The sequence below is a fragment of the Eschrichtius robustus genome, chromosome 12, assembly GCF_028021215.1.
Source record: "Eschrichtius robustus isolate mEscRob2 chromosome 12, mEscRob2.pri, whole genome shotgun sequence".
NCBI lineage: Eukaryota > Metazoa > Chordata > Mammalia > Artiodactyla > Eschrichtiidae > Eschrichtius > Eschrichtius robustus.
In genome coordinates, this window is record NC_090835.1 from 106,628,706 (window position 1) to 106,641,299 (window position 12,594).

At 38.2% G+C, this 12,594-nt stretch overlaps 1 protein-coding gene across 3 annotated transcripts in view; it reads right to left on the minus strand.

Annotated features, from left to right (window-relative positions):
* The window catches only part of RIPK1 (receptor interacting serine/threonine kinase 1), a 37,651-nt gene that overhangs the window by 6,008 nt on the left and 19,049 nt on the right, over nucleotides 1–12,594 (minus strand). For all 3 annotated transcript variants that reach the window (XM_068557478.1, XM_068557480.1, XM_068557479.1), the window contains 3 exons: nucleotides 11,651–11,800; nucleotides 6,716–6,792; nucleotides 554–644 (listed from right to left, as the gene is read on the minus strand). In XM_068557478.1, the coding sequence (XP_068413579.1) occupies nucleotides 554–644; nucleotides 6,716–6,792; nucleotides 11,651–11,800 (318 nt within the window). The remainder of the gene's footprint in view (nucleotides 1–553; nucleotides 645–6,715; nucleotides 6,793–11,650; nucleotides 11,801–12,594) is intronic.

Below are 12,594 nucleotides of genomic sequence, written 5' to 3' on the forward strand. Positions count from 1 at the left end.
AGTTCTGTGCTAAGCACTTGCGTGGATTCTTTTATTCTTTAAAAGCCCTATAAGAGTAGGAGCACTTATTATCACAATGATGGATGAGGCTTACAAGAAGTCAAGTAATTTGCCCCAGAACAGACAGCTGATAAGTGGCTTCAATATCTTATACTCTGCTTCCCCTTCTGTTAAATGAAAAAAGTATCCCTGCTTGAATCTGAGGCCAACCTCCCTGCATGTACTCTGGACCCAGTCATGCCTGACCTTCTCAAGGACTTTGCTCCCACATATGTTCCTGTCTTTTTCCTGAGCTGTCACTTCCTCCCTATCAGATATATTAGGCCTCTTGTGTTCAGGATACTTTATGATTTTGGTGAACATGTTGTTACCTAATATTTCAAATATATGTACCTTAACTCCAAATATATTAGAAAGTCCTTTAAGCCAGCTGTTAAATTTTATAGCTTCTTCTGTTTCTCATATAGTTGTAAATAGCATTTTAGACAGTACAGTGAGTGAATGAGCAAACAAATAAATGAATAAATAGATTTTCAATCACAGTATAAGTTACCTGAATTTGACCTGCTTGGAGGTATTGCTACACAATCAATTTGGAGAGACTTCATTCTCTTTACAATTTCATTTTGGCCCGGATACTCTTTCTAGAATTAAGAGCATAAAGACATACTTTAGTAAACAGCAGAAAATATTGGTTTGGCCAAAAAGTTCCAGAAAATTGTTGTAAGGAAGAACGAATCTTTCAAAAGGGTGAAATTTCACATAGCTCTTACAAGCAGTAAACACTTCTTTAAGAAAATAAACTTTTTTCCCTAAATAGCCAGAACAATCTTAAAAAAGAACAAAGTTGGAGGGCTCACACTTCCTGATTTCAAAAGTCACTACATAGCTACAGTAATCAAAACAGTGTGGTATTGGCCTAAGGAAAGACATACAGACCAATGGAATATAATGAACCCAGAAATAAACCCTTGCATATATGGCCAGTTGATTTTTTATTTTTATTTTTTAATTATTTATTTATTTACTTTTGCCACACAGCATGCGGGATCCCATTTCCCCAACCAGAGATCGAACCCTTGCCCCCTACAGTGGAAGCACCAAGTCTTAACCACTGGACCGCCAGGGAAGTCCCTGGCCAATTGATTTTTGACAAGGGGGCCACGACCATTCAATGGGGGAACACTGGTATCTACATGTGAAAGAATGAAGTTAGATCCTTACCTTTCAACATATACAAACATATATAAAAATTACCTCAAATGGATCAAAGACCTAAGCTTGACTAAAACTATATAACTATAAGAAGAAAACATAGGGGAAAAGCTTCATGACATTGGATTTCACAATGATTTCTCGGATATAACACCAAAAGCACAGGCAACAAAATAAAAATAGGTAACTGGACTACATCAAAATTAAAACCTTCTGTACATCAAAGGACACTGTCAAGAGAGAGAACAGACAACCCACAGAGTAGGGAAAAATTTTTGTAAATCACATAAATATAAGGGATGAATATCCAGATTATATAAAGAATTCCTATAATTCAACAACAAAAAACAAACAACCCAGTTGAAAAACAGGCAAAGGACTTGAATAGATATTTCTCCAAAGAAGACATACAGATGGCCAAGAAGCACATGAAAAGATGCTCAACATCATTACTCAAAGAGAAATGCAACTCAAAATCACCATCCATTAGAATGGCTTTATCAAAACAAAACAAAACAAAACCCAGAAAATGAAAAGTGTTAGTGAGAAGGTAGAGAAATTGGAACCCTTGTGAGTTGATGGCGGGAATATAAAATGGTGTAGATGTTATGGAAAACAGTTTGATGGTTCCTCAAATGTTTAATGTATAATTATCATACAATCCAGCAATTCCACTCCTAGGTATATACCCAAAATCATTAAAAGCGGAGACTCAAAAAGATACTTGTATACCAATGTTCATAGCAGCATTATTCATTATAGACAAAAGGTGGAAACAACTCAAGTATCCATCAAAGATGAATGAATAATCAAAATGTGACATATACGTACAATGGAATATTATTCAGCCTTAAAAAGGAATGAAGTTCTGATACATGCTACAAAATGTTTTCAAGGATGAACCTTGAAAACATTATGCTAGGTGAAATATGCTAGACACAAAAAGACAAATTCTATGATCCCACGTCTATGAGGCACCTAGAATAGTCAAATTCATAGAGACAGAAAATAGAATAGAGGTTACCAGGGGCTGGGGAGAGGGAGGAATGGGGAGTTGTTGCTTGGGATACAGAGCTTCTGTTTGGGATAATAAAAATGGAAATGGATACTGGTCGTGGTAGTACAACATTGTGAGTATAGTTAATGCCACTGAATTGTATACTTAAAAATTGGTTAAGATGGTAAATTTTATGTTATGTATATTTTACTACAATTAAAAACAAAGATAAAACTTCTTCCCTTATAAAAATAATAATACTCATTATAAAAGATATAGAAAATGTATAGAATTATCTTTAAATAGAAACCTACACTCAAGTGAAAAAATTAACATTTTGTATTTCCTACAAGTTTTTTCCCCTGGTCATATTTGCACTATGCTCTTAACAGAGTGCCTGCTACATAGGTAGATGATCAAAAATATTCAGAATCACCATATGAATGATTTAGGGGAGAATGACACAAGATATTAACTATGTGTACAGTTTGTAGCATTTTGTATCTTGCTTTTTACTTAACACATAAGCATTTTTATGTTATTTTTTTTTCTTTAATTGGAGTATAATTGCTTTACAATGTTGTGTTAGTTTCTGCTGTACAACGAAGTGAATGAGCTATATGTATACCTATATCCCCACCCTCTTGGACCTCCCTCCCGCCCCCCATCCCACCCATCAAGGTCGTCACAGAGCACCAAGCTGAGCTTCCTGTGCTATACAGCAGGTTCCTACTAGCTATTTATTTTACACATGGTAGTGTATATATGTCAATCCAGATCTCCCAATTCGTCCCACCCTCCCCTTCCCACCTTGTGTCCACATGTCCACTGTCTACGTCTACGTCTCTATTCCTATCCTGGAACTAGGTTCATCTGTACCATTTTTCTAGATTCCACATATAAGTGATATTATACAGTATTTGTTTCTCTCTTTCTGACTTACTTCACTCTGTCCCTAGGTCTATCCACATGTCTACAAAAGGCACTATTTCATTCCTTTTTATGGCTGAGTGATATTCCATTGTATATATGTGCCACATCTTCTTTATCCATTCATCTGGTGATGGAGACTTAGGTTGTTTCCATGTCCTGGCTATTGTAAATAGTGCTGCAATGAACACTGGGGTACATGTGTCCTTTTGAATTATGGTTTTCTCAGGGTATATGCCCAGTAGTGGGATTGCTGGGTCGTATGGTAGTTCTGTTTTCAGTTTTTTAAGGAACCTCCATACTGTTCTCCATAGTGGCTGTATCAATTTACATTCCCACCAACAGTGCAAGAGGGTTCCCTTTTCTCCACACCCTCTCCAGCATTTATTGTTTGTAGATTTTTTGATGATGACCATTCTGACCGTGAGGTGATACCTCATTGTAATTTTGATTTGCATTTCTCTAATAATTAGTGATGTTGAGCATCTTTTCATGTGCCTCTTGGCCATCTGTATGTCTTCCTTTGAGAGATGTCTATTTAGTTCTTCCACCCATTTTTTTTTTCCACCCATTTTTTAATTGGCTTGTTTGTTTTGTAAAAGCAATTGTTTTCTTTTTACAGTTATTTCTTATTAGACAAAATATATAAATACAAACTTCTTTTAAAAGATTCAAACTGCTGAATTACACAGAGCAACACTTTAATGTCGTTCCTTCCAACCCCCTCTCTTCCATTTTCAGAGGTAATCCTTATCTGCAGTATGTTGTGGACCTTTTATTCTCTCTAGGCATTTGCATATGTATTCTGGAAATATACAAATATTTATACATACGTGTGTGTATATATATATTTACATATTTGTGTATTTCCAAATTTTAACTCTCACAAAGGTGCAAAAATCTCCTGAAGCTAAATCTTTGAGCATACATGTGAGTAGGATAGATTACTAAGAGCAGAACTGCAGCAAAAGTTATGTGCTTTTAAAAGTGTGATAGATGCTTCACCGTTCAATAAACTTCAACTTTCACTCTTACCAATACTACATGAGACTGTGTTATTCTGCATTTTCACAAACACTTGATATTATCAACCTTTCAAAACTGTTGTCAATCTAATGGATGAAAAATTATAATCAATTCACTTTGCTTTTCTGTTAGTGAGACCATATATCTTTTTCAACCTTTATTGTCCATTGACGGATTCAGCTTGTTTATATTTTACTCAGGATTTTCACATCTACATTGTGAAGTGAAATTGTTCTGTAAGTTTCCTTTCTTGTATCTTCTTTTCAGGTTTGGGAATCAAGGTTATGCTAGTCTCATAAAATGAGTTTAGGAACGTTCCCTCTTCTCTATTATCTCGACAAGTTGTATACAATTGGGGTAATTTCTTCATTGAATATTTGATAGAAATTGCTGCTGAAGTTATCTGGTTGTGGAATTTTCTTGCAGGACTGATTCAATCTCTTTTAACAGTTATGGGAATATTCAGGTTTTCCATCTCTATTTGAGCCAGTTTTGCTAAATTACACAGTTGACCCCTGAACAACATGGGAGTTAGGGGTGCTCACCCCTCTCACAGTCGAAAATCCAAGTACAATTTTACAGTTGGCCCTCTGTGTTCGTGGTTCCACATCATGAATTTGACCAAGTAAAGATCATGTAGTACATATTTATTGAGAAAAATCTGTGTATAAGTGGACCCATGGAGTTCAAACCTGTGTTGTTCAAGGGTCAACATACTTAAAGCTGTTATTGCCTTCTTGGTGAAATGAAACTTTTATCGTTATGAATTATTCCTGATTGCTGTGGTAATGCTTTTTTTCCTTAGTGACTATCTTCCTTTTGATTACTTTCTTGGTTTGCATTGGATACCTCTCTTTTACAGTGTAGGTAACCCTCCAAAGTCTGGCAATTGTTTTTTTTTTTTTTAAGATTTTTTTAACATCTTTATTGGAGTATAATTGCTTTACAATGGTGTGTTAGTTTCTGCTTTATAACAACGTGAGTCAGTTATACATATACATACGTCCCCATTATCTCTTCCCTCTTGCGTCTCCCTCTCACCCTCCCTATCCCACCCCTCTAGGTGGTCACAAAGCACCGAGCTGATCTCCCTGTGCTATGCGGCTGCTTCCCACTAGCTATCTATTTTACGTTTGGTAGCGTGTACATGTCCATGCGACTCTCTCACTTTGTCCCAGCTTACTCTTCCCCCTCCCCATATCCTCAAGTCCATTCTCTAGTAGGTCTGCGTCTTTATTCCCATCTTGCCCCTAGGTTCTTCATGACCATTTTTTTTTTTAGATCCCATATATATGTGTTAGCATACGGTATTCGTTTTTCTCTTTCTGACTTACTTCACTCTGTATGACAGACTCTAGGTCCATCCACCTCACTACAGATAACTCAATTTCGTTTCTTTTCATGGCTGAGTAATATTCCATTGTATATAGGTGCCACATCTTCTTTACCCATTCATCTGTCGATGGACACTTAGGTTGCTTCCATGTCCTGGCTACTGTAAATAGAGCTGCAATGAACATTTTGGTACATGACTCTTTTTGAATTATGGTTTTCTCAGGGTATATGCCCAGCAGTGGGATTGCTGGGTCATACGGTAGTTCTATTTTTAGTTTTTTAAGGAATCTCCATACTGTTCTCCATAGTGGCTGTATCAATTTACCTTCCCACCAACAGTGCAAGAGGGTTCCCTTTTCTCCACACCCTCTCCAGCATTTATTGTTTGTAGATTTTTTGATGGTGGACAGTCTGGCAATTCTTGACTATCTGACTGTGTATGTGTGTGTGTATCTTAAAATCTCTGTCTGCCTGCCTCTTTTATTTACTGTTGTCTCCCTTTCATGATTATAGCACCATGTTGCTGCAAGACTTAAGACAACAGCTTGTTTCCTGAGTGTGTGAGGAGGGGAGGTCTCTGCTCCTCTTGGCTGGTTAGTTGGCAACAGTCTCTGACATACCTCTCTGATCCCAGGCACCAAACTCACTGCTTCGGCTCTGGGCACATGCTGCCCCCATCTGCTGCTTTAGCACAAGACGTGAGTGGGGAGGAGCCAACTGTTAAAACTGACACCACCATGGCTCCCAAATGAGAACGCCTACCAACGTCCCGTGTGACCACCCACTTCTTCCACACATTGACCTGAGACTTCTTCCTCCATGACTTCTTGAGTATTCCGTTTGGGTCAGCCTTTTAAAACTTTTTTCCTGTTTTATGTCTCAACAGATATAATTCTGTTGGCTTTTTATCTTTCAAGAATTCCTCAAAATGACTGATCCACCTATGGTACTTTCCATCCTGTTCCAGTAATGCTGTGCTTTTGTTTTCATATTGGTAGATATATTTTCTCTCATTTCATTAGTTTTGACAGAGGAACGGGTCTGGTATGCTAACTTGATGATATCTGCATAAAACTACCTATTTTGTTTTTTGTGGTTACCAAGCTAGCTTACTTCAAATCTCAGTAATAAAGTATAATGCTTTGGTTTTCATGACTGACAAAATATATGTTTCAATATGTTAGCATTTTGAGCAGCTGCTATGTTACCTACCTTTAAACTCTTCACATCCTCTTCTACATGTTCTTCTAATTGATTTAAATAAAAAGGCTTAAATTTCTCTTCAATGCCTATATATAAAAAAAATAGTACTTTAAATTTCTTAAGTATTTTCTAAAATAAAATTAAAATATTACCAATCTATTATCTTTGAATTACTTACCGTAATCTGTGGGCAAAGCAGGGAAATATAAATTTAAATGCCAAATCACTGACCTTCATAAAGAGACTAACAAGACTAACTATTACACAGGCAGAACAAAGGATAGGATATCACTGGAAACCCAGGGCTCCTGCCTAATAACAGGCAGTTTCTCTGGCTGCAGCACAAAGCCCTACCTAATACAAGTTAATTTCCAAATGAAAAAAGATGGGTGGACTCCTTGTTTCTGTCCCTTTGGCATCTGAGTTACTATAGGATGGAATACTCAGAATAAGGATCTGGTATAAAGTTAGAGCTGTTAGCCTTAAAAGAAAAATGTAACTTCCATTTTTGGGAAGATGGAATAGACATACTTTTCCTTACTTCTCCCACTAAGTATGACAAGAACCCCTATATATTATATATAAAACAAACATAAGGAGACTCTGAAAGGAGGAGAGACAAAGTCAGGCTAGCTAGGGACTTTGGGATCTGAGGAAAGACATGGCAGTGAGCTTACTGGATTTTTTTTTTTCTTTTGCTGCACAGATCTCAGACTTGGACCCGAAGAAGCTGGAAACCCAACAAAAAAGCCCAACAAAAGCCTGTTCTTTCTGGCCAGAGGGCTAAGCAAGGGGCAGCCTAGCAAGACTAAGAGTGCTTAGTCAGTATCCACTCTCCAGCCAAATGCCACAGAAAAATCGTGACTCCATCCCCCACCCCCACCAGCAAAGACTGAGAGGGGAGTTGAGACTCCCGACCCCAGAAGACACTGACGGGGTGCTCCAACACCCGACCAGGGTCATGTCAGAGAAGGCCAAACAGAAGGCCAGAACTTTCCTTCCAGTCAGGTGGTAATGAGCCCCTCCACTCCTGTGGTGTCGGTGGACAACAAGGGGAGACTGAACTTGCATCCTCACCTTGCAGTAATAAGATGCTCCTTCCCCATCCCAATGGGGAACTATCAGAAGAGGCCCTGGGTGAGTCGGGACTTTCGCCTCCATTGCAGTGTCCATGGAGACCATGTGGACTCCACTGAAACCCTCACCCCTGACCAGTAGTAATGAAAAGCCTCCCACTTCAGGTGTCAACAGGGCCAAGTGGGGAAACTGACTTCCTTCCACCTGGTGCTAACAAGGTAGCAGTCACCCTTTCTTTGTCAAAGCCATGTCAGAAAAGGCCAGCTAAAAACAGAAGGCTTCACTGTAAGAAAATGTACAAGTTTCAATAGAAAAATCATTCATCATACTAAGACCCAGTAAGGTCACAAACTGAATGACAAAAGACAACTAACAGATGCCAACATCAAGATGACAGAGACATTAGGATTACACATTAAAGATTTTTAAACAGCCATGATAAAAATGCTTCAAGAAGCAATTATGAACATGCTTGAAACAAATGAAAAAATAGAAAGCGTCAACAAAGAAATAGAAGATATGAAAGAAATTTCAGTGAAATTTTAGAACTGAAAAATAAAATAAGCCAAATAAAAAGCTCAGTGGATGAACTTTACAGCAGAATGGAGGAGAAAGAGGAAAGTCAGTGAAATGGAAGACAGAACAATAAAAATGAATGGAAATTCTAGCCAGTGCGATAAAGCAAGAAAAGGAAATAAAAACCAAACAGATCACAAAGGAAGAAATGAAAATGTCCCTGTTTGGAAATGACATGAAAATCTAAAAAAATCTCCAAAAAAACTCCTAGAACCAATTAGTGAGTTTGACAAGGTCACAGGATATAAGATTAACATACAAAAAATCAACTCTGTTTCTATATTCTAGCAATGAACAAATGGACACCTAAGTTAAAAATACAAACTACTTATAATTGCTAAAGAAAAAAAAAGGAAATAGATATATAGGACTTGTATGCTGAAAACTATACAACACTGATAAAAGAAATCAAAGACAATCTAAATAAATGGAGAGACGTATTGTGTTCATGGATTAGAAGACTCAATATAGTAAAGATGTCAATTCTCCCCAAATGGATACACAGGTTTAACACAATTCCTATCAAAATCCCAGTAAGATTTTTTTTTTTTTTAGATATAGACAAGATTTTTCAAAATTTTATATGGAAAGACAGGAACTAAAGTCGTTAAAATAACTTTTTAAATGAAGAAAAAAGTGGGAGAAATCGGTCTGTCCAATTTCAAGAACTTATGTCACTAGAGTAATTAAGACCATAGGTACTGGAGTAGGGATAGATGCATAGATTAATGGACCAGAACAGAGAACCCAGAAATAGACCCACACAAATATCCCAACTGATTTCTGACAAAGGACAAAAAACAATGCAAGGGAAGAAAGGCAGCCTTTCAACAAATGGCTTTGGAATGAGGCAAAAAGAAAAAAAAAAAAAAGCGAACTTCAACCTAAGTCTCACACCTTATACAAAAATTAACTCAAAATGGATCATGGTACTTTCCCAATAAGACATAAATCAAATAACTGGCAAGAAAGACAACCAATATTTAGTTCTGTGTTATCATTCTTATGTTAGCAATAATAAATTTTCCTTGACAATAAAAAAAAAAAAAAAACCGAAAAAAACTTAACACAAACTTAAATGTAAAACCGTAAGAATTTTAGAACAAAACAGAAAAAAATATTTGGGATCTAACCCTGACAGTGTCCTTAGACTTGACACCAAAAGTATAATACATAAAAGGAAAAATTAATGAATGAGTCTTCATCAAAATAAAAAACTTTTACTCTGTGAAAGACCCTGCTAAGAGGATGAAAAAAACCAAGCTACAGATTGGGAGAAAATATCTGAAAACCACATGTCCAAGAAAGGAATACTATATAGAATATAGAAAGAACACTCTAAATTCAACAGTGAAAAAACAAAATCCAATTAGAAAATGGGCAAAAGACATAGAGCAACATTTTTCACCAAGGAAGATACACAGATGGCAAATAAGCACATGAAAAGATATTCACCAACATTAGCTATTAGAGAAATGCAAATTAAAACCACAATGAGATATCACTACATACCTATCAGAGTGGCTAAAATTAAAAAATAGCAACACCAAATGCTGGTAAGGATGCAGAGAAACTGGTGAGAATATAAAATGGTACAGCCACTCTGGAAAACAGTTTGGCAGTTTTGTTTTGCTTTTTTTTGTTGTTGTTGTTGTTGCTGGCATGCGTGATCTTGTTTTTTGGTTTTTTTTTGGCCGTGCCACGCGGCTTGTGGGATCTTAGTTCCCCGACCAGGGACTGAACCTGGGCCTTTGGCAGTGAGAGCACAGAGTCCTAACCACTGGACCGCCAGGGAATTCCCAGTTTGGCAGTTTCTTTAAAAAAAAAACAAAACAAAACCCTAAACACGAACCTACCATATGACCTAGTTATTTCACTCCTGGGTATTTATTCCAGAGAAACAAAGACTTATATTCACACAAAAACCTGCAACATGAGTATTTACAGCAGCTTTACTCCTATGAAAGAGCAACAGGAGGCACCCTTGTGGTGATGGAAAGGTTCTGTACCTGACTGTGTCAGTGTCAATATCCCAGTGGTAATGCAGTCCTGTAGTCTGGCCAGATGTTATCAGTGGGGGAAACTAGGTAAAGGGTACATGGGATATCTGTGTTATTTCTTATAACTGCATGTAAATCTACAATTACCTTAAAATAAGAATTTTAGTTTAAAAAAGTGAAAAAGGCATGAGAGAAGAAACCAAGCCAGGATAAGATTCAGCAAATAAGAAAACAGGCAACTAAATCAATCACCCCTCTAACCCTTTGGTGGGAGTGGTAGGTGGGGCTTCAATTCTGTTTTCTCATAGCAGAAATATGAGAGCAAAATCCTTTGTAGGCTCCTAGGTTCCTTCCTGCTATTTATTTTTTCCTCACCTGATTTTCTTATTTCCTCTGCCCCTTTCCTCTGATTTTCTTCTTTCCTCTGCCTCTAGGACTTTAGCAAGATGCTAGGTAACACAGGGGAATGAGAAGAGGTACAAGGATGTGACATGTCCATGTCCCTTTCCTTCTCCTTCTATTATTGGCCCAAATCCAAATGACAAAATCACATTTCCAGAGATGCCAGCTTCACAAGGGAAGGGAAATGAAATAAAAGAAGCTAAGAAATAAGAAGGCCTGCGGAAGCAACCCATTCAGCAGATGAATGGATAGACAAAATGTGGTCTACATACCGTGGAGTACCACTCGGCAGTGAAAAGGGAGGAGATTCTGACACAGGCTACAACATGGATGAACCCTGAAGATACTGTGCACAGTGAAATAAGCCAGTCACAAAAGGACAAATACTGTATGATTCCACTTAAATGAGGTACCTAGAGTAGCCAAATTCAGAGAGACAGAATGTAGAATGATGGTTGCCAGGGGCTGGGGGAGAGGAGATGGGGGGTTATTGTTTAATAGATACAGTTTCAGTTGGGGAAGATGAAAAAGCTTTGGAGACGGATCGTGGTGATGGGTGCAAACATTGTGAATGTACTTAATGTCGCTGAACTGTACACCTGAAAATGGTTAAAATGGTAAATTATGTGTCACGTATATTCTAACACAATTTTTAAAAAGTTAATTATGGGAAAAAAAAACCCACAAAGAAACGAGAGGACCTTACATGCCTTCATGCTCTGGGGAGGGATGACAACTTTTCATTGAACAAAGGGTTTGGAATCTAGAAAATCAGTTTGAGATCACAAGTGGAACTCAGTTTTCTAAAGACTCAAAGCAACTTCCTGTCAGCGTCTCACTAGGAAGATCACCACGTGGGAGACCGCGCAGTCATGGACAACGCTCTCACCGGCAAACGTCGGCCGATCGTCTGGATCCACCGCCCAGCACTGCTTCATGATGCTGATAGCCTCCCGCGGGCAGTGCTCAGCGAGGTCCTCCACATCTGGCCTGTCCCCAGATTTAACGCGCATTATCAGCTGCTGCTCACAGATAGCGTCTATGAAACAAAGAGGAGCGTTAAGTTGAGCTTTCAGGTCCTGCTCCTCTCAGGCAGGGAGGTGACAGAACTCGGACAAAGCCACTGATCTCTCTCTGCCTAGGGTACGCTTTCAGTACAGCTGCCGCATCCAGTAGGGGCAGAAGGGCCCTGTGACAACGAGCTGATGAATTCCACTGCAGAGAAGATCAAACAGCATTTTAGTTTCTGCAGATGAAAGACAGAATTCACAGCAAAGCTGACTCCTCGTAGAACAAATGGAATATGTGAATGAAGCCAATGCCACACTCCAGATTTTCATACAAAGACAAATACGGGACAGCGCTTGCCTTGAAGGAGGCTCAGTTTAATAAGAGTGACTTAAAATGTAGAGTGATGATGGCTATTTGAGAAGTAAGTACAAAGGGTTCTGGTAACAGGGTCATGACTAGAAGGTCAGAGAAGGCATTGTTGAGTCCAGAAAAATAAGCAGGAATTATCCAGGTAAAGAATCGGGAAGGAGGATTCAGAGAGGAGGATTCCAGGCTAAGAAAGCAGGATATGAATAGATTGGAAGTTGCAGAAATCATGATGCATCCCAGAAATTATGAATAGTTCAGTGTAACTGGGCATATTGACTAAAGGAAGTGAGGGAAGGAATAAGGTTAGAGAGAGAAACAAAAGCCAAATCAGGAAGGACCCTGTACTCCATATTGAGGAATCTGAACTTTACCCTGAATGTCAAGGGTGCCTCAGCAGGATTTTAAACAGATGAGTGAGACGGTCTGATTTGCTTTTTAGGACGAGCAGTTTGG